Source organism: Polypterus senegalus, chromosome 13, assembly GCF_016835505.1.
Source record: "Polypterus senegalus isolate Bchr_013 chromosome 13, ASM1683550v1, whole genome shotgun sequence".
In the NCBI taxonomy this organism is placed as follows: Eukaryota; Metazoa; Chordata; class Cladistia; order Polypteriformes; family Polypteridae; genus Polypterus; species Polypterus senegalus.
The window spans coordinates 83,859,819-83,875,139 of record NC_053166.1 but is presented as its reverse complement, the minus strand read 5'-3'; the positions used below and the strand labels follow the sequence as shown (position 1 = coordinate 83,875,139).

General features: G+C 37.1%; 1 protein-coding gene across 2 annotated transcripts in view; it reads right to left on the bottom strand.

Annotated features, from left to right (window-relative positions):
- LOC120543143 (nuclear factor NF-kappa-B p105 subunit-like) overlaps positions 1-15,321 on the bottom strand; it is a 93,333-nt gene that overhangs the window by 13,149 nt on the left and 64,863 nt on the right. For both annotated transcript variants that reach the window (XM_039776026.1, XM_039776027.1), the window contains one exon: positions 1,614-1,718. In XM_039776026.1, the coding sequence (XP_039631960.1) occupies positions 1,614-1,718 (105 nt within the window). The remainder of the gene's footprint in view (positions 1-1,613; positions 1,719-15,321) is intronic.

The following is a 15,321-nucleotide window of genomic DNA, read 5'->3' as shown; positions in this document are numbered from 1 at the left end:
GAGCATTGGCATTATTAAACTTTTACCCTGACAGATCCCTGTTAATACAGATTAATCTTTCTTATTTCATAGGCTGTCAATTCTTTTTCGTATTTTTTAGAGAAGATCACAAAAGGTTCCTACAAAAAAGATGAAGAATGACCGACAACCTGTTGCCACCAGTCCTTAAAACATTACATTTGAACATTACAATGAGAAAAAGACATTTAACTTGATATAGCAAATTTAATCAAGATAAAATTTGAAGTCCCCCAAGTACTACTATCTACCAGTTGACTTGGTAACTAGTTCAATGTGTCTATGGTTCTCTGTGTGACAAAAATGTTTCTAATTCCTATATTAAACCTAACCTTAACAAGTTACTGTCTGTACTCACATGTTGTTCTTGAAGAACTAATTTTAAAGTAATAACTGTGATCTAGCATACAGATTCCCTTAATAATTATGCATATGTCAACCATGTCATCTTTTAATCTATGTTTAAAATTCAATCTTTTTACATAGCTCATACCTTGCTTTCTTGACTGGTATCAGCCTCTCTGGACTTACTCCACTGCTATTATCTCTTTTTTACAATTTGAAGACCAAAACTGCCTCTGGTGTCACAGATGAGACCTCAGAAGCATGCTTAAGCATAGCATCCCTCTACTTGTACTTAGCCATCTTTATTGCTCTTGTACACCATCTGTCACATGTACTCACAAATATTTAACCTTTGCACATGAGCATTTTAACCATGAAACCATGGTTCAAATGCAGAGATCCAGCTAACTATAATAACTGTTAAAAAGTAATTGCAAGTATGGTCAAATAACCAAGGCAAATAATAGTGTGATCCTATTGTTGTCAGTTGGAAGAATCCTAAACTTTTTATGGAGTGTACAGCTTGAATCCTTATATTTACACAGGGGACAATATATCCATCTAGCCATTTATCCATTCTTCCATTACAAAACTAAACTTATTGCATCTACGATCTACATGAAAAGTGGAACTACAACGTGAAACATTATTACCTTGTGGTGTTGGGGATTTGAGCAAAGGAAAAAATATCTATCAATATATATATATCATTTCACAGAACATTAACATTAGTCAAAACATAAAATCCAGTCATTGAAAAATCTATGCAATAAAGAACTGAAATGTGAAAGCATATTAAAAAAATGAATATGCAATTATTAGTGATCAGCCTGCATTGTATCTGGTAACTAATAAGACAGATTGCAATAAGTGGCAAGATTCTTCACACTAATAATTTTTTTGGGAAAGAACATTGGAAAGTAACTGCAATAAAATCTTACTTTAATGATCAAGCATGATAAAATTTCCATGTATTGGCTCTGTTAGGGAGATCTATTTGAAGCACTGTAATTCCTCAGATGTAAAAGGCATAGAATTACTGTACAGTAAAAGAAATTGACATAACTTGAACTCATTCACTTTTTTAATTTATGAATTGGTAGCACTAATTTATTTAAAAACCTCAATTCCCTTAAATATGTGTAATCTTCACACAGTTTTCTTATAAGTACCAAAGCATAAAAGTTACTAATCTCCCTGTTGAAGCAGAATGGCTGACAAATCATCCAGGCTGCGTCTTCTGTTCATACCTTTTTGGACTTTGTCACACAGGAGGAATACTTCTTCTCCTCCAGCCACTGAGCCTGAAGTCTTGTCCATTCTTAATATATTCAAATTTGATGCATTAGGAGCCTCTGTATTAAAAATACAAAAAGAGAAACTTAATAAGGCTATTTTAAAAAAAAAACCTTTATTAATGTTTCCAAATTTTAATTGAAAATAGTTTCACATTTATTTCTTATCTCGGGATTTGGATATTTGAAACCTATTAGGTGTTTCAGGTAAATTATCAGATAATTAGAATGTGAAAGAATTCCATTAGAATTTGCAATTAGTGAGCATCCATTTATCTCAGGACACTTTTTCTTAAATAATATTTATATTAAACAGAAATGTAGAGATTGCTCAGCTGCTTTTAAACATTATAGGTGCTTTGGTAAATGTGTTTGTTGGACTTAACATCACCTAGGCTCCCAAATAAAATATTTTCTTTAACAGAAGCTATTTTTTCCATGACATTTTTAAATAATGTTTAATGACATTTTAATATTTTGAACAATTTAACTGAAAGTATGTTGTATGGTTTCCATTAAATAAAATGGAGTTATGTAGGTATGAGTGGGTCCTCGTCTTCTTTTGTACTTTCTAGTATACGAAGTATAAGGAAAGTACTGTAATAGTCCCAAAATTCGATGTCAAGATTTTCATGAATCTCAACATTTTAGTGACCCGACATTTGCGCGATAGACATATGAGCGCCGACAAAATAGCGCCGATTAAAACGCGAAAGTTTCATTAAATATGAATTACTAGTTTAAAGCATATATAATAGTGTTTATTTTATAAGTCAGTATTATGAGACGCGGCATGCCATCAGCACGGCACGCAGATAGTCCTTAAGATCACTCCCTGCATATGTAGGAAGAATTGCAGCAAGACGTCTTGATAGTTGAGCGTATTTAGACTTGCTGGCTGCCTCACTGCTGGTAATTCCGCTTTGTATACGACGCGTTATGCCAACCCTAGACTTAGTTATTTGTACGCGGCATGCCATCAGCAGTTATAACAGTTATAACCTAGCACATAATGTGTACATAATGCGCACGTACGCGTCCCACTCTCTTGGCCTCTCTCGTGATTTTGTTGTGGTGATTTTGTCGGCGCGCATTTGTCGAAAACCAGTTAGCGGGTTTGTCAGCGTTCATTTGTCCGTCACGGTTTTGTCGGGGCTCATATGTCTATCGTGCTTTTGTTGGTGAACCGATCTGACATCTGTCTACTACCCTCCTTGAGAGCAAAGGAAAAAAAGATTTAATACTGAAGCACCATAACATTAGTTATGATTCAGCAACACATGGCCTGCCAGATTCTAAACAACAACTTCTGAATTGTTACTCATAAAGTGATTTTTTGGTAATTTTCAGTTAAAGAGGATGTCCTTTTGACATTGTGCTAAGGTAGATGTGTTTTCCATCTGAGCAAGACTAGACTGCATGGTAACAGTGTAGTGTAAGTTATCAAAATAGACTGTTCATAAAGCTGTAATGTCCAATCAGGTGTTAGACTAGGTATTATTGTGAATGCAAGTCTGACTGATAAATCAGCAAAGATTTCCAATGCATGATTCCCAATGAAGCAGGTGCTTGACAATGTCCCATGGGGACTTCAGTTGGATATGTTTTGAGTTGACAGTCAAAGAAGTGTGCAATGTATACATTTGTGTTGCGTTAAACCATGTTTCACACAGTATGAGTGTATTTTATTGGAAGTTGGCTTCTATTCATTATGTTCTAGTGCTACCTAAGATTATATAAAGGTACTGTATATTCTTTTTAAAATACTTGTGTAATCTGGGAATCCTACCTACATCTTAATCACAAATAGAACATTTTAAAGTAGACAACAAATGAAGATAAATATAATGTTTCTTTAAGCAAAGTCTCTAATTTGCCTGTAGTGAAAGAAATCTTTGTTAAATGGTTACATTTGAGGACTGCTAGCAAAGCCAGTTCCTCCATTTAGGAAAACTAGGCAGCTAGCAATATTTGGAGAGGGAAGGGGCATTTTACAATACAATCTTTCACGTATAAACACTTGGACTCAGTACTGTAGACTGATTTTTATATTGTTTTATATCATTTTTGCATACTAGAGATGTTTGGTCTTAATGTCTGACAGCATACATGAGGTCTTCCAAATTCCACGATACATCATACTCAGGTTCTGTAGTTTCCGGTGCAGCTACGTAGTTTTAGATTTCTTGTCATGGGTGCTGCCTTGTCATAAACCAGGCTTACAATATATATAATAATCCAACAGTAAAATTAACAGTGATGATCTTTATATATAATACGTTACCGTGGCTGTCCGTTTATCTGTCCAGGATTTTAAATCACCTGTAGCTCGCAAACCATTTAACCTATTGACCTGAAATTTGGTACACATATACTACGTGACGTCTACTATACGCTTTTGGGGTGATGATTGACTTCCAATGTTATTCCTCTTTTTATTTTTATTTTATTGTAGAATCAACTCTCGGCTGTACGCAGCAGGACGGCTGTGCAGCACATGCATACAGGTGCATTCTCATACAGGTACGTTCTCATTCCCTACCATCTTTGCCGTTACTTCCCCTACCTCTTCATATCTTAAATCATTCTTGAGGCAGATTGAAGACTTAAGTGCCAGCTTAACTGAAAAATTAAAGAAAACGTACTAAGTAATTGCAACACAAACGCGGACGAAAGAAGAAAAGAAGCAGGCCACTAAGGTGGAGAAAGGAAGAGTTGCTCAGGACGCAGCAAGCGCATCAACCTCTGAGCAAACAAATACTAAACATGCAGAAGAAGAGTATGAAAACTATGAATGCTCAAGTCAAGTGTATTCAGTGCACATTATCGTGCAGTGCACCATTACTGGTAATGATAATAAGTGTCAAACTGGCACAGAAGAAACAGACATGGAAATAAAAACAAACGGTCAAAATGGCAACATGACTACAAGTCTTGTATGCATTACTACAGGCTGATTTAATTCAAACTATAACCATCTTCTAAATGGCCTTACATTAACACTTGCATTAAAACATGGCCAATATTGTTCTCTATTTTTTGTTGCTATCTATAAGATTTCCTCCTATCATGCTGGAAAAACTCTCTGAAGTTATCCCACACTGGCACCTTTTTATGATGCGTTTGAGGAGAACTTCTTAATATAGTAAGCGTTCCCACACTGGCATCTTTTATAATATGTTCATCGAAACAATGGTGAGGTTATACTTAGGCAGGGAGCAGAACAGAAAGAAAGCTTGTGACTTAAATCATTTCTTGGATTAATGACATAATATTGTCAGTACCATAACAATGTTTATCATTATATATAGCAATTGTCAATAATAATTCATAATAATTATTTTGATTTATATAGTGCTTTTCTCTCTACTCACAGCACAAATTGGGAGCCCCTTCAACCACCACTAACTGCTTTAACAGTTATTACCTTTAATGGCTTAGCTTACAACTGAACTGGTTTTTCTGTTTTCAGGTCGGTGAATCTGCACTTAATAGGACTGTATTCAAAATCTCTACATTCTTCTTACACAATAAAAAGGTATTTGTGTAGTGACTTAAGAAAAGTATTTTAAATAACTTGTTTTGTTTCACAGATTTTAGAATTTCGTGGTTTGGCAATTGGTTGGCTTGCTAACGGTTCCCCAGCTTTTGTATGCAGTACTTACTTTGCCTGTTTTCGTTCCCACATGAAATAAGCACTTTTCACCTTTGGAAGCTGTGTATTCTGTCACTTACTTTTTAGTGTTTGCTAAAATGGGAAATGAGGGCACACATGAGTAAACTTAAAATTGGTGTACAGTGATCCCTCGCTATATCGCGCTTCGACTTTCGCGGCTTCACTCCATCGCGGATTTTAAATGTAAGCATATCTAAATATATATCACTGATTTTTTTCGCTGGTTCGCGGTTTCTGCGGACAATGGGTCTTTTAATTTAGGTAACATGCTTCCTCAGTTTGTTTGCCCAGTTGATTTCATACAAGGGACGCTTTTGGCGGATGGCTTAGAAGCTACCCAATCAGAGCATGTATTACATATTAAATAAAACTCCTCAATGATATACGATGTGCTTCCCGCGCGGTGCTTGATTGTTTGCTTTTTCTCTCTCACTCTCTCTGCCTGATGGAGGGGGTGTGAGCAGAGGGGCTGTTTGCCTAGAGGATACGGACGCTCCTCTACAAAATGCCACTTTATCGCGGTGCTTTGGCATACTTAAAACCATAAAAGCACTTATTGATTTTTTGATTGTTTGCTTTACTCTCGTGCTCTCTCTCTCTGACATTCTCTGCCCCTGACGTTTACTTCTTTGAAGAGGAAGATATGTTTGCATTCTTTTAATTGTGAGAAAGAAATGTCATCTCTGTCTTGTAATGAAGCACAGTTTAAACTTTTGACTAAAGGGTGTTATTCCATGTCTAGGGGGCTCTAATAATGTTAACAGTGTGGGAGAGTTTATAAGGGCTTAAAATTTATAAAAATAACCATACAAACATATGGTTTCTACTTCGTGGATTTTCATCTATCGCGGGGGGTTCTGGAACGCAACCCCCGCGATCGAGGAGGGATTACTGTACTCAGCATTGTGCAAATCAGTCATTTACGATTCAAATGCCTTTTTACTCTGTTTCCTTTTTAACAAGTTGCAATGAGGCTGATGGCCTTTAAAAACAAAGAGAATCTGGCAAAATTAACAAGCAAGTCAAAATCCTTTACATTTTCTTTGCTCCTGCCTTCTGGCATGGAGTAAGTGATTAAATGTTTCTGATTATTTATACTAAATGTTTACTACATTCTTTGTATTTTAACATCCCTAGTTTGTGTTTGTTCTTATTTTCCTTTGTATTTTTGATTTAATCCTTAAATATATAGAAGAACATTGGTATATAATTTGGGGCTTCATGATTCAGGCTGGTCCATTTTGACCTGTGCAGGCCGTGAAGTCTGCTTTTTGAGTTGGGGCTCAGGCTTGCTCTTGTTTTACAGGAGTGCTCATGAGTTTTGTTTAAAATCTGTTCTCGACTATGAAAACTGACACATCATAACAAACATTGATAAACCTTACTGTTAACCAAAGGAATTATGTTGTTAAAAGAAAACACAATGATTTACTTCCTTTACTAAATGGTTGAAAGGCAAGTTTTGGAAACATTTGGAAACAGCCAAAATGCACATAGGTATTGTAAGTCGAAGGGCATTGAGCAAAACAACAGACAGGACATCAGGGATGGAAATAAAGAAAAACAGCCAAGCTAGTTATGTTTAATTTAATTATAAGTTATCGTATATAGATCAGCGTCTTCTTAATATGTTTCTGCACCTGACTTATTACAAGGAGGCACCTGCTGGGCTGAGTTCCTACTCTGGGAATTAAATAGTGAACTAGATTTTTTTCTTCACAGGTTTGCATAAACTTTGTGACAGGTATTATAAAACCAGTTTATGCTTTGTCACAGAAGTGTATCCTTGCTATCTCTTAAAAATATAATAATGGCTGTTTCCCACAGTAAGGAAGCATGCATACTTTTCTCAACTCCACCGCTTTATGAAAAAATAATCATGGTTAGAATAATCTGTAGTTATGGCTCCCTCATAATGGTATGTTCAAATAAAATTACCTTTTGCTCTCATTTTAGCAACCACCTCTTTTTAATAATATCTGCACTGGTGTATTACATCATAAAAAAACAACAAAATTATCTCATGTGGTAAAAAGTGTCAATGAAAGTGTAGGTAAGCCACCGCCCAAACATATAAAAATAAATTCTGAGTTTTTCACTTACTCTTGAGTCAAAGACAGGGTGAAATAAAATGGAAATTCAGCACAGTCTGTTGTCATCAGTTACCTTCAATTTTATGTAAATAGCGCTTGAGAAGATGGTTGCTGCTGAAAAGTACAGACTCTTCAGCCTTTTCTCTGTTTTAATTACTGTCTTTCATCTCTCTCTGGAGGGACGTAAATTATGCCATCCCTTCTAAAATCTTTAATGTGACTTTTTACCTTGATAGGTGTAATGTATGCTTCATAAAGGAACTGTCATGAAACTGCAAAATAGACTGAGTGAATGAGCAAGAACATAAAGGATAAGGAGAAAATATCTAGAACAGACAAGAATGAACTTGAAAGCAGTAGAAAAATTATATTTGACAAGAAAGATTTAGACATACAAGATGATATGGTGGCAGCAAGAAATTTTTTCAGATAGGTAGTGTGAAAGGTATAGATTATCCTAATAAACTCTATAAAGGCTCTAAGAAAGAAGTGTATAAAAAAATAATAAAATAAAATAAAAACTGCATATTTAAAGCATAGAGTTGTGTCAATACATGGAGTGGGAGAAGCCCTTAAAAGAATTATGCATAATGATATTTGAACAGAAATGTGCACTTGCCAGAACGATTAGTGTAATTTTGCCAGAATTAGGAATAGTGTTTAAGATCTCAGATCTTCAAACACTAACACCCTCAATGTTCTGAGGGAGAAACATTAAAGAAGTGGTGATGCTGCCTTTTTATACTAATAGAATATTTGATCGACAGAGGTAGGCTTGGTTCTTGAACATTTCAGAAAATTGCTCAAAGCTTACTTTTTGAATTTGGTCTTTTCATTACTTTTTTTCTAACACAGTGATTTTATAAGACTAAAATGTTTCTTTATTATTATGCATTTGAAGCTTTAAATTTATAGTATTCACTGTAGCCATCATAGCTATTTTCTTAGACATAACTATTTCACAGTTTTCATTATTAATATTTAATTTCTCCAGCACAAATCACTACTTTTTCCTTCTCTTTTTATCATCCTGTGGTGGCACTTTGCACCACTAACCAAAGTACTCTGCAACTTTCAGTTTTGAATAGAATAAATGATACTACAACTAAGATGACATGTATGGCATCAGTTCTTCAAGAACACTGAATCATTCCAATACAACTCAGAGTCCTGCCACGTGCCAAGGTTCGCTGACGACACTGCTATTGTGGGCTGAATCAGGAGTGGGCAGGAGGAGGAGTATAAGAACCTAATCAAGGACTTTATTAAATGGTGCGACTCAAACCACCTACAACTGAACACCAGCAAAACCAAGGAGCTTGTGGTGAATTTTAGGAGGCCCAGGCCCCTCATCGACCCCGTGATCATCAGAAGTGATTGTGTGCAGAGAATGCAAACCAATAAATACCGGGAGTGCAGCTGGATGATAAATTGGACTGGACTGCCAATACTGATGCTCTGTGTAAGAGAGAACAGAGTCAACTATACTTCCCTAGAAGGCTGGCATCCTTCAACATCTGCAATAAGATGCTGCAGATGTTCTGTCAGACGGTGGTGGCGAGCGCCCTCTTCTACACAGTGGTGTGCTGGGGAGGCAGCATAAAGAAGAAGGACACCTCACAACTGGACAAACTGGTGTGGAAGGCAGGCTCTATTATAGGCATGGAGCTGGACAGTCTGACATCTGTGGCGGAGCGACAGGCGCTGAGCAGGCTCCTGTCAATCATGGAGAATCCACTGCATCCGCTGAACAGTATCATTTCCAGACAGAGGAGCAGCTTCAGCGACAGACAGCTGTCACTGTCCTGCTCCTCTGACAGACTGAGGAGATCGTTCCTCCCCCACACTACACGACTCTTCAATTCCACTGGGAGGGGTAAACATTAACATTATACAAAGTTATTGTCTGTTATACAGTACCTGCCTTTCACTCTCCACCGTGCATTTTTAACTTGCACTGCATTTTCATCAATATTTAATTAATATTGTTTTTAACAGTATGCTGCTGCTGAGGTATGTGAATTTCCCCTTGGGGATTAATAAAATATCTATCTATTTATCTATATATCTATCTATCTGTCTGTCTATAAACATTAATGAAATGAACATTAATTTATTATTTTTATTTTATTTTTGGTTTATTTTCTCCAGCATCTGTGCCAGTTAGAGTTTTTGCTCTCCTCTCTTCCCTGTCCAATTGACCATTGTATTGTGACGGTCCAGGTTGCTCCACTGTTCCTAGTGCTTCCAGGAGCCTCTTTAAGCCTCAACCATCGATAATCATAGGCTGAGATGAGCCAGGCAAATGAGGGCACACAGTCTGCAAGGGTTGGTGCAAAAGTAGTTCAGTGCTTTTATTTAAAACCAAACAGAAGTGTTCAACAGTGCAGTGCATTAAAAAATCTTCCCAATAAATGGATAATCCAATAAAATCCTGTGAACGTGGAGGTTTAAAGTCAACTAAATATATTCCAATAAAACGAGATTAAAATCAAGGTTTGCTCTTTGCTCCCCCCACGCCACAATCCATCAGGCTTTCGTGGGAGCCTCCCAGAGCACTTGCTCGCTCCTGCTCCATTACTGCTCAGCAGGAGCAGCCTCCATGACCCAAAAAGCACTGGCCAAGTGCTTCTCTTGAGCTCACTTTCCTGTCCTTCCTGCATGATTGTACCTGCCTCTGTCCTGTTCCTGCCCTTGTCTCTTCTCGTTCACCTCCATACTTCATCCTTGTTTTTATTATGTACTTGTACTTGTGCACAGGTTCCACTTACTGTATATCCTGTCTAATTGGGTACAGATGTGATACTCTGCTTCCTCCGAGGTGTGAATGCGGCACCCCCCTGGAATGACATGAGTTGGCGCACACCCACACCCGATTGGAGCCTGCACACTCTGGGACACGATTATTTATTTAAAAATTGCACTTTGCTGTGGACGCTTCATCACACACATATATTTTTAGACTGACTACTGGCTTTTGTCTTTAAAACCAAGATTTTCTTCTTTCTATTGACATTTCTCTCCTGTCTTTTGTAGTTCACTTTGAACTTCAGTTTGGAACAAAAATGCGTTAGAAATAAATGTTAAGATGCTTCTGATAAGGTTAGGATGAAAGTCAAGATATTCTGTTGTGATAATGTCAATTTGAATCAAATTTTAAAAATGTATCAGCTACAATGAGGAACTTTTAATTGATTAAATATAGTTTATTTAAAAAAAAACTTTTGGACACTAACAAACTGGATAAAAACTAAATGACATTCTGAAGAAAATAGAAGGGCACTGGAAGAAAAAAAGCTTATTAGCACACAATAGAGATATAGCTCAATAGAAAGAGGTGGACAGGTCTGGAGAAGTTTAAAGCAGGGTTAACTTACTTTTGTCTGAGGCAATAAAGTACAATATTGTTTGAGGTACATGAGGTGAAAAAAGAGGACAGACATGGTAAGGGATTCTGATGCTGCAAAATTCTAATAATTCAGAAGTATGTCATCAAATCTAAAGAAATGCTCAAAACAATATTTTTTTATATGTTATACATTTGCAGTGATAGGTGATAAAACCTTTTAATCTCATTTAGAGGAGAACAGACATATTTGTAACAGAATGGGACCCAATGGTGATTGACACAGGACAATAGCAAATGATACCTGAAACACCCATGAAAACAAAACCTCATGTTAGTCATGATACATAATCCATGCATCACATCAAACAGTTTTATGCTCACAATGTACAAAACACATATATTTTTTGCTAAAAAATATTTTTAAATACTGTAAATAATTCAGGAAAATGTCAACAAGCAAGAAGCCCCTCAGTAGGCATCACAATTTTGAATTGAAGACAGGACTCAAAACCCATGGATAAGGTGGGGAAACAGGTCTTCAATTCAAAAAAAGAATTTCTGAATGGAAAATTCCTTTAACTAATTACAGGCAACTGGTAATGTAGAGTTAATATTAAAGTGCTTAAAGATGTATTCAACAAGAAGAAGAGAACAAGGTTGTTAAGTAAGGCTGAAAATATGAAAGTCAAGAAGATAATTATGGCAGTAGTATAGAGTTGCATTTTTTGGGCAAACCCATTTAGCCTTATTTTTCCACAGCTTTGCAATTGTTAGTCTTCTTTTGTTTGTATAAATAAAGCATGTATTTATTAAGATTCTTCATTTGCCTTTGTTAGTTTAAGTCAGAGGTTTGTGGTTATCCTCTTTCGTAAATGTTATTTTTGTGTTTTTAAAGTATTTTTGGAAAGCCAGAGATGTAATCCTGACCTTTTGAGTTTGGGGTCAGGTTGCCTGGGGTAGGGCCTATTTCTGAGGGTAACCAGCAAGTCAGCAAGGTTTTCATTTATTTTGACGACTGAACACTCTTATTGACAGTTTTGTGTGACTGATTCACAATATATGGGATGCTACTTTAAAAGGCAAGTTTTTGATGTCCAATCTGAATTGTAAGAAAAGAAATACTTGCATTTTGCCAGGAGGAGGAATGTAGAAGCATATTAGAAGGAAGTGTTCAATAGGGCATCCTGTAAAAAGTGTGGTTTAGACTTATATAAGGAGGTTGAAAGATGAAAGAATCAGAGTAAGGTGCCATACCTTAGGCTGAATAATGGCCAAGGCAATACAGTGATCCCTTGCTATATCGCGCTTCGACTTTCATGTCTTGGAGCACAGTTTAAACGTTTGACTAAAGGGTGTTATTTCATGTCTAGAAGGCTCTAATAATGTTAAAAAATGTATTTAGAAGGTCATAAACAGGTTTTCTATGCTCTAACTGCGAAAATATTAGATTTATAAATAAAGAATCCTGCTTCGTGGAAATTCATTTATCTGTCTGGAGCGGATTAACCATGATAAATGAGGGTTTACTGTATAACTGTGTGGAGAATATTTATAAACAGTGTGGGAGAGTGTCTAAGGGCTTAAAATATATAAAAATAACGATTCAAACATATGGTTTCTACTTCGCGGATTTTCACCTATCGTGGGGGATTCTGGAACGCAACCCCCGCAATCGAGGAGGGATTACTGTACTATACAAAAAGGAACAAAAAAATGTTCAACACAGAAGAGTAGAGGGTTTTGGGAGACCCAACTTCACAGGTCCATGCCCCACCATTCCAGTAATATTGCTGGTCCTCTTGCCTACTTCTTCATATTGCTCTCATTGTTTCTTTCTTCTCTTTTGAGTTTTCTTCTTACATTCCTGTTTGTGAAGCCCATACCATTTCAATCCACTACTGACTCCACGCTAACCTAACAGGTGGTGAAAAGGAGGTTGTATGTTCCAAATAAAAGAAATACTTCTAAGAACAGCCTTGGACCCTAGGGTTATGGATGGCATCTGGAAACCCTGGTGGCCATCTCCTTGGATTCCATGAAGCAGGCCCAGGTGTCTCTTCTGTCTTGATCCCCAGCACCTATTTAAATACCTGACAACTCTTAGGTCAACTGACATTTATAATGGGTAACAGGTCGGCATGGGACAGTACGCTTAGCCCACAATGCAAATAATATTGCAATTTAGGCTTCACAATACAGTATTCCCACAATTTGAAAATTTCATAAAAGAAATGTACTGAAATGTTAATGTTACTTATTATTGGACATTCCTAAATCAAAACACTGTAAAATGAATTAAAAAATAGTTTTTAACGTGAATTTTTGTAAGCTTTTTTTTAATCTTTAATATAAAATTTTTGCAGCACAGTAACATAAGACATATTGCATGTTGATAAGCACGTGCAAGTAAGAATTTCATGGAACTCTATACCCTACAGACATTTTTGTTTTGTGAATCAAACATTGCTCCAACAATGGCTGCCCTTTTGTTTCCTGCTTGAATGTCTTAGTGATATGTTAGCCTTGTGTCCTGACTTCATCTGTGAAGAACTTATAATTTTACATTTCCTTTTAAGAAAATGTCAATGTCAACACTCAGCATGAAGCCGAGACTTCTCTGCTGTTACCGTATCACCGACACTTAAAACAATCCCTCTTTGGGAACAAATGTAGTGTAGCAGGGACAGACATGACCAGAAAAACAAGTATTGGGAATTTGGCTGCTTTCTCTTGCCACCATGCTAGAGGACAGCTGCAGTAAAATTCTTCCTTGCTGTAATCTACCCCTATTTCTGAATCAGTATCAGTGGATAGTGTATGAACGTCTTGACCACTCATTCACATCTGTGAACGGCAGTACCTGCAATTTGTAGCTTTGTGTTTTGCTGGTCCCAATCGATTTGAAAACAAGTTTGTGAACGCAGTGGTGCATCTATAAAACAATGTTGCTCGTCCGAGGATGTGACTTCCTAAACTAAGTATGTATGCAAAACACTTAACTTGCAGTCCTGGCTTGCAGTTCATGTACTGTACAGTGATGTCTATTATGTGTGCCAAAAACGTACACTTTCACATTATTATACCAAAGGTGAATAACAATTCTACCAAAGTGCAGTCAATCTAGCATGTTGGCATGTAACTTTGTTCTAGTTTTTGTTTTTAATCCCCTGCATTCAATAAAGCATGTTTTCATCTGAATTTGCTTTATTTCAGTTATGTGGTAATGTTGTACAGTACACAATATACAGTATATTAAGGCCAGTTTTGGTATTGCCAGTATTTTGCATCATGAAATTCCATAGAACTAAATTGTGTCTCATGCCTTTATAGCATGACTTCTCATCTGCTGCCTGTTGGGCTGAGAGAATCCTACTCAGTTACATAGGATTTCACTTTCCAGAGTAAGTAACTGCAGTACTACTCCCATTATTAATTCATAATGCCCCCTTGGGTGGTGCTTTATTAGCACAGAATTTGGATTTGAAAGTATTAACAGCACTAAGGCCAATTACAGTCTAATTATCATCCTGAAAAACTCTAATCCCAATGCCGTAATTTGCACCAACAATATCAACTGTGATTTCTTCACTATAGAATGTGGAACCTTAGCATAACTGCCTTCATTCCCATTTCTTTTTACCACTAGAATTCAGTGACTTACAATTAGTTAGTGAAATTAGGCAAAAATCCAGGGAATTATAAGTCTTAGTCTCCCTTTATACTGCTGATTAGATTATTTAGCACTAAATATGTAGACCCATTGCTTCCACATGTGTGAAGTATAATAGATGAGTTCCTCATGATTTCTGGGCCTAATATTAATGTGTGAGAATATTTTCTTCTGTGAAAACCCCATGTGAGTGAGTGAGTTTAATCTTGAACATTTTCCCTTTGTGGTCTTGCTTTAGTTTACATATAAGGGTGTTGTCACCGATTCTGTTCATAAGTTTAATGGACAGAATTTCTAAGCTGAGCCAAGGAGCAGAGGGGGTCGGTGACCTCAGAATCTCGTCTCTGCTATTTGCGGATGACGTGTTTTTGTTGGCTCCATCAGACAGTGACCTCCAGCTCTCACTGGAGCGGTTCGCAGCTAAGTGTGAAGCCGCGGGGATGAGAGTCAGCACCTCTAAATCCGAGGCCATGGTTCTCAGCCGGAAAAAGGGTGGAATGCTGTCTCTGGGTTGGGAACACATTACTGCCTCAAGTGGAGTTCAAGTATCTTGGGATCTTGTTCACGAGTGAGGGAAGAATGGAGCAGGAGGTTGACAGATAGATTGGTGCAGCATCCGCAGTGATGCAGGCTCTGCAACGGTGAAGAGAGAGCTGAGCCTAAAGGCAAGGCTGTCGATTTACCAGTCAATCTACATTCCTACCTTCACCTACGGCCACGAGCTATGGGTAGTGACCGAAAGAACGAGATCGCGAATACAAGCGGCTGAAATGAGTTTCCTCCGCAGGGTGTCTGGGCTTTCCCTTAAAGATAGGATGAGGAGTTCATTTATCCGGGAGAGACTCAGAGTAGAGTCACTGCTCCTCCGCATTGAG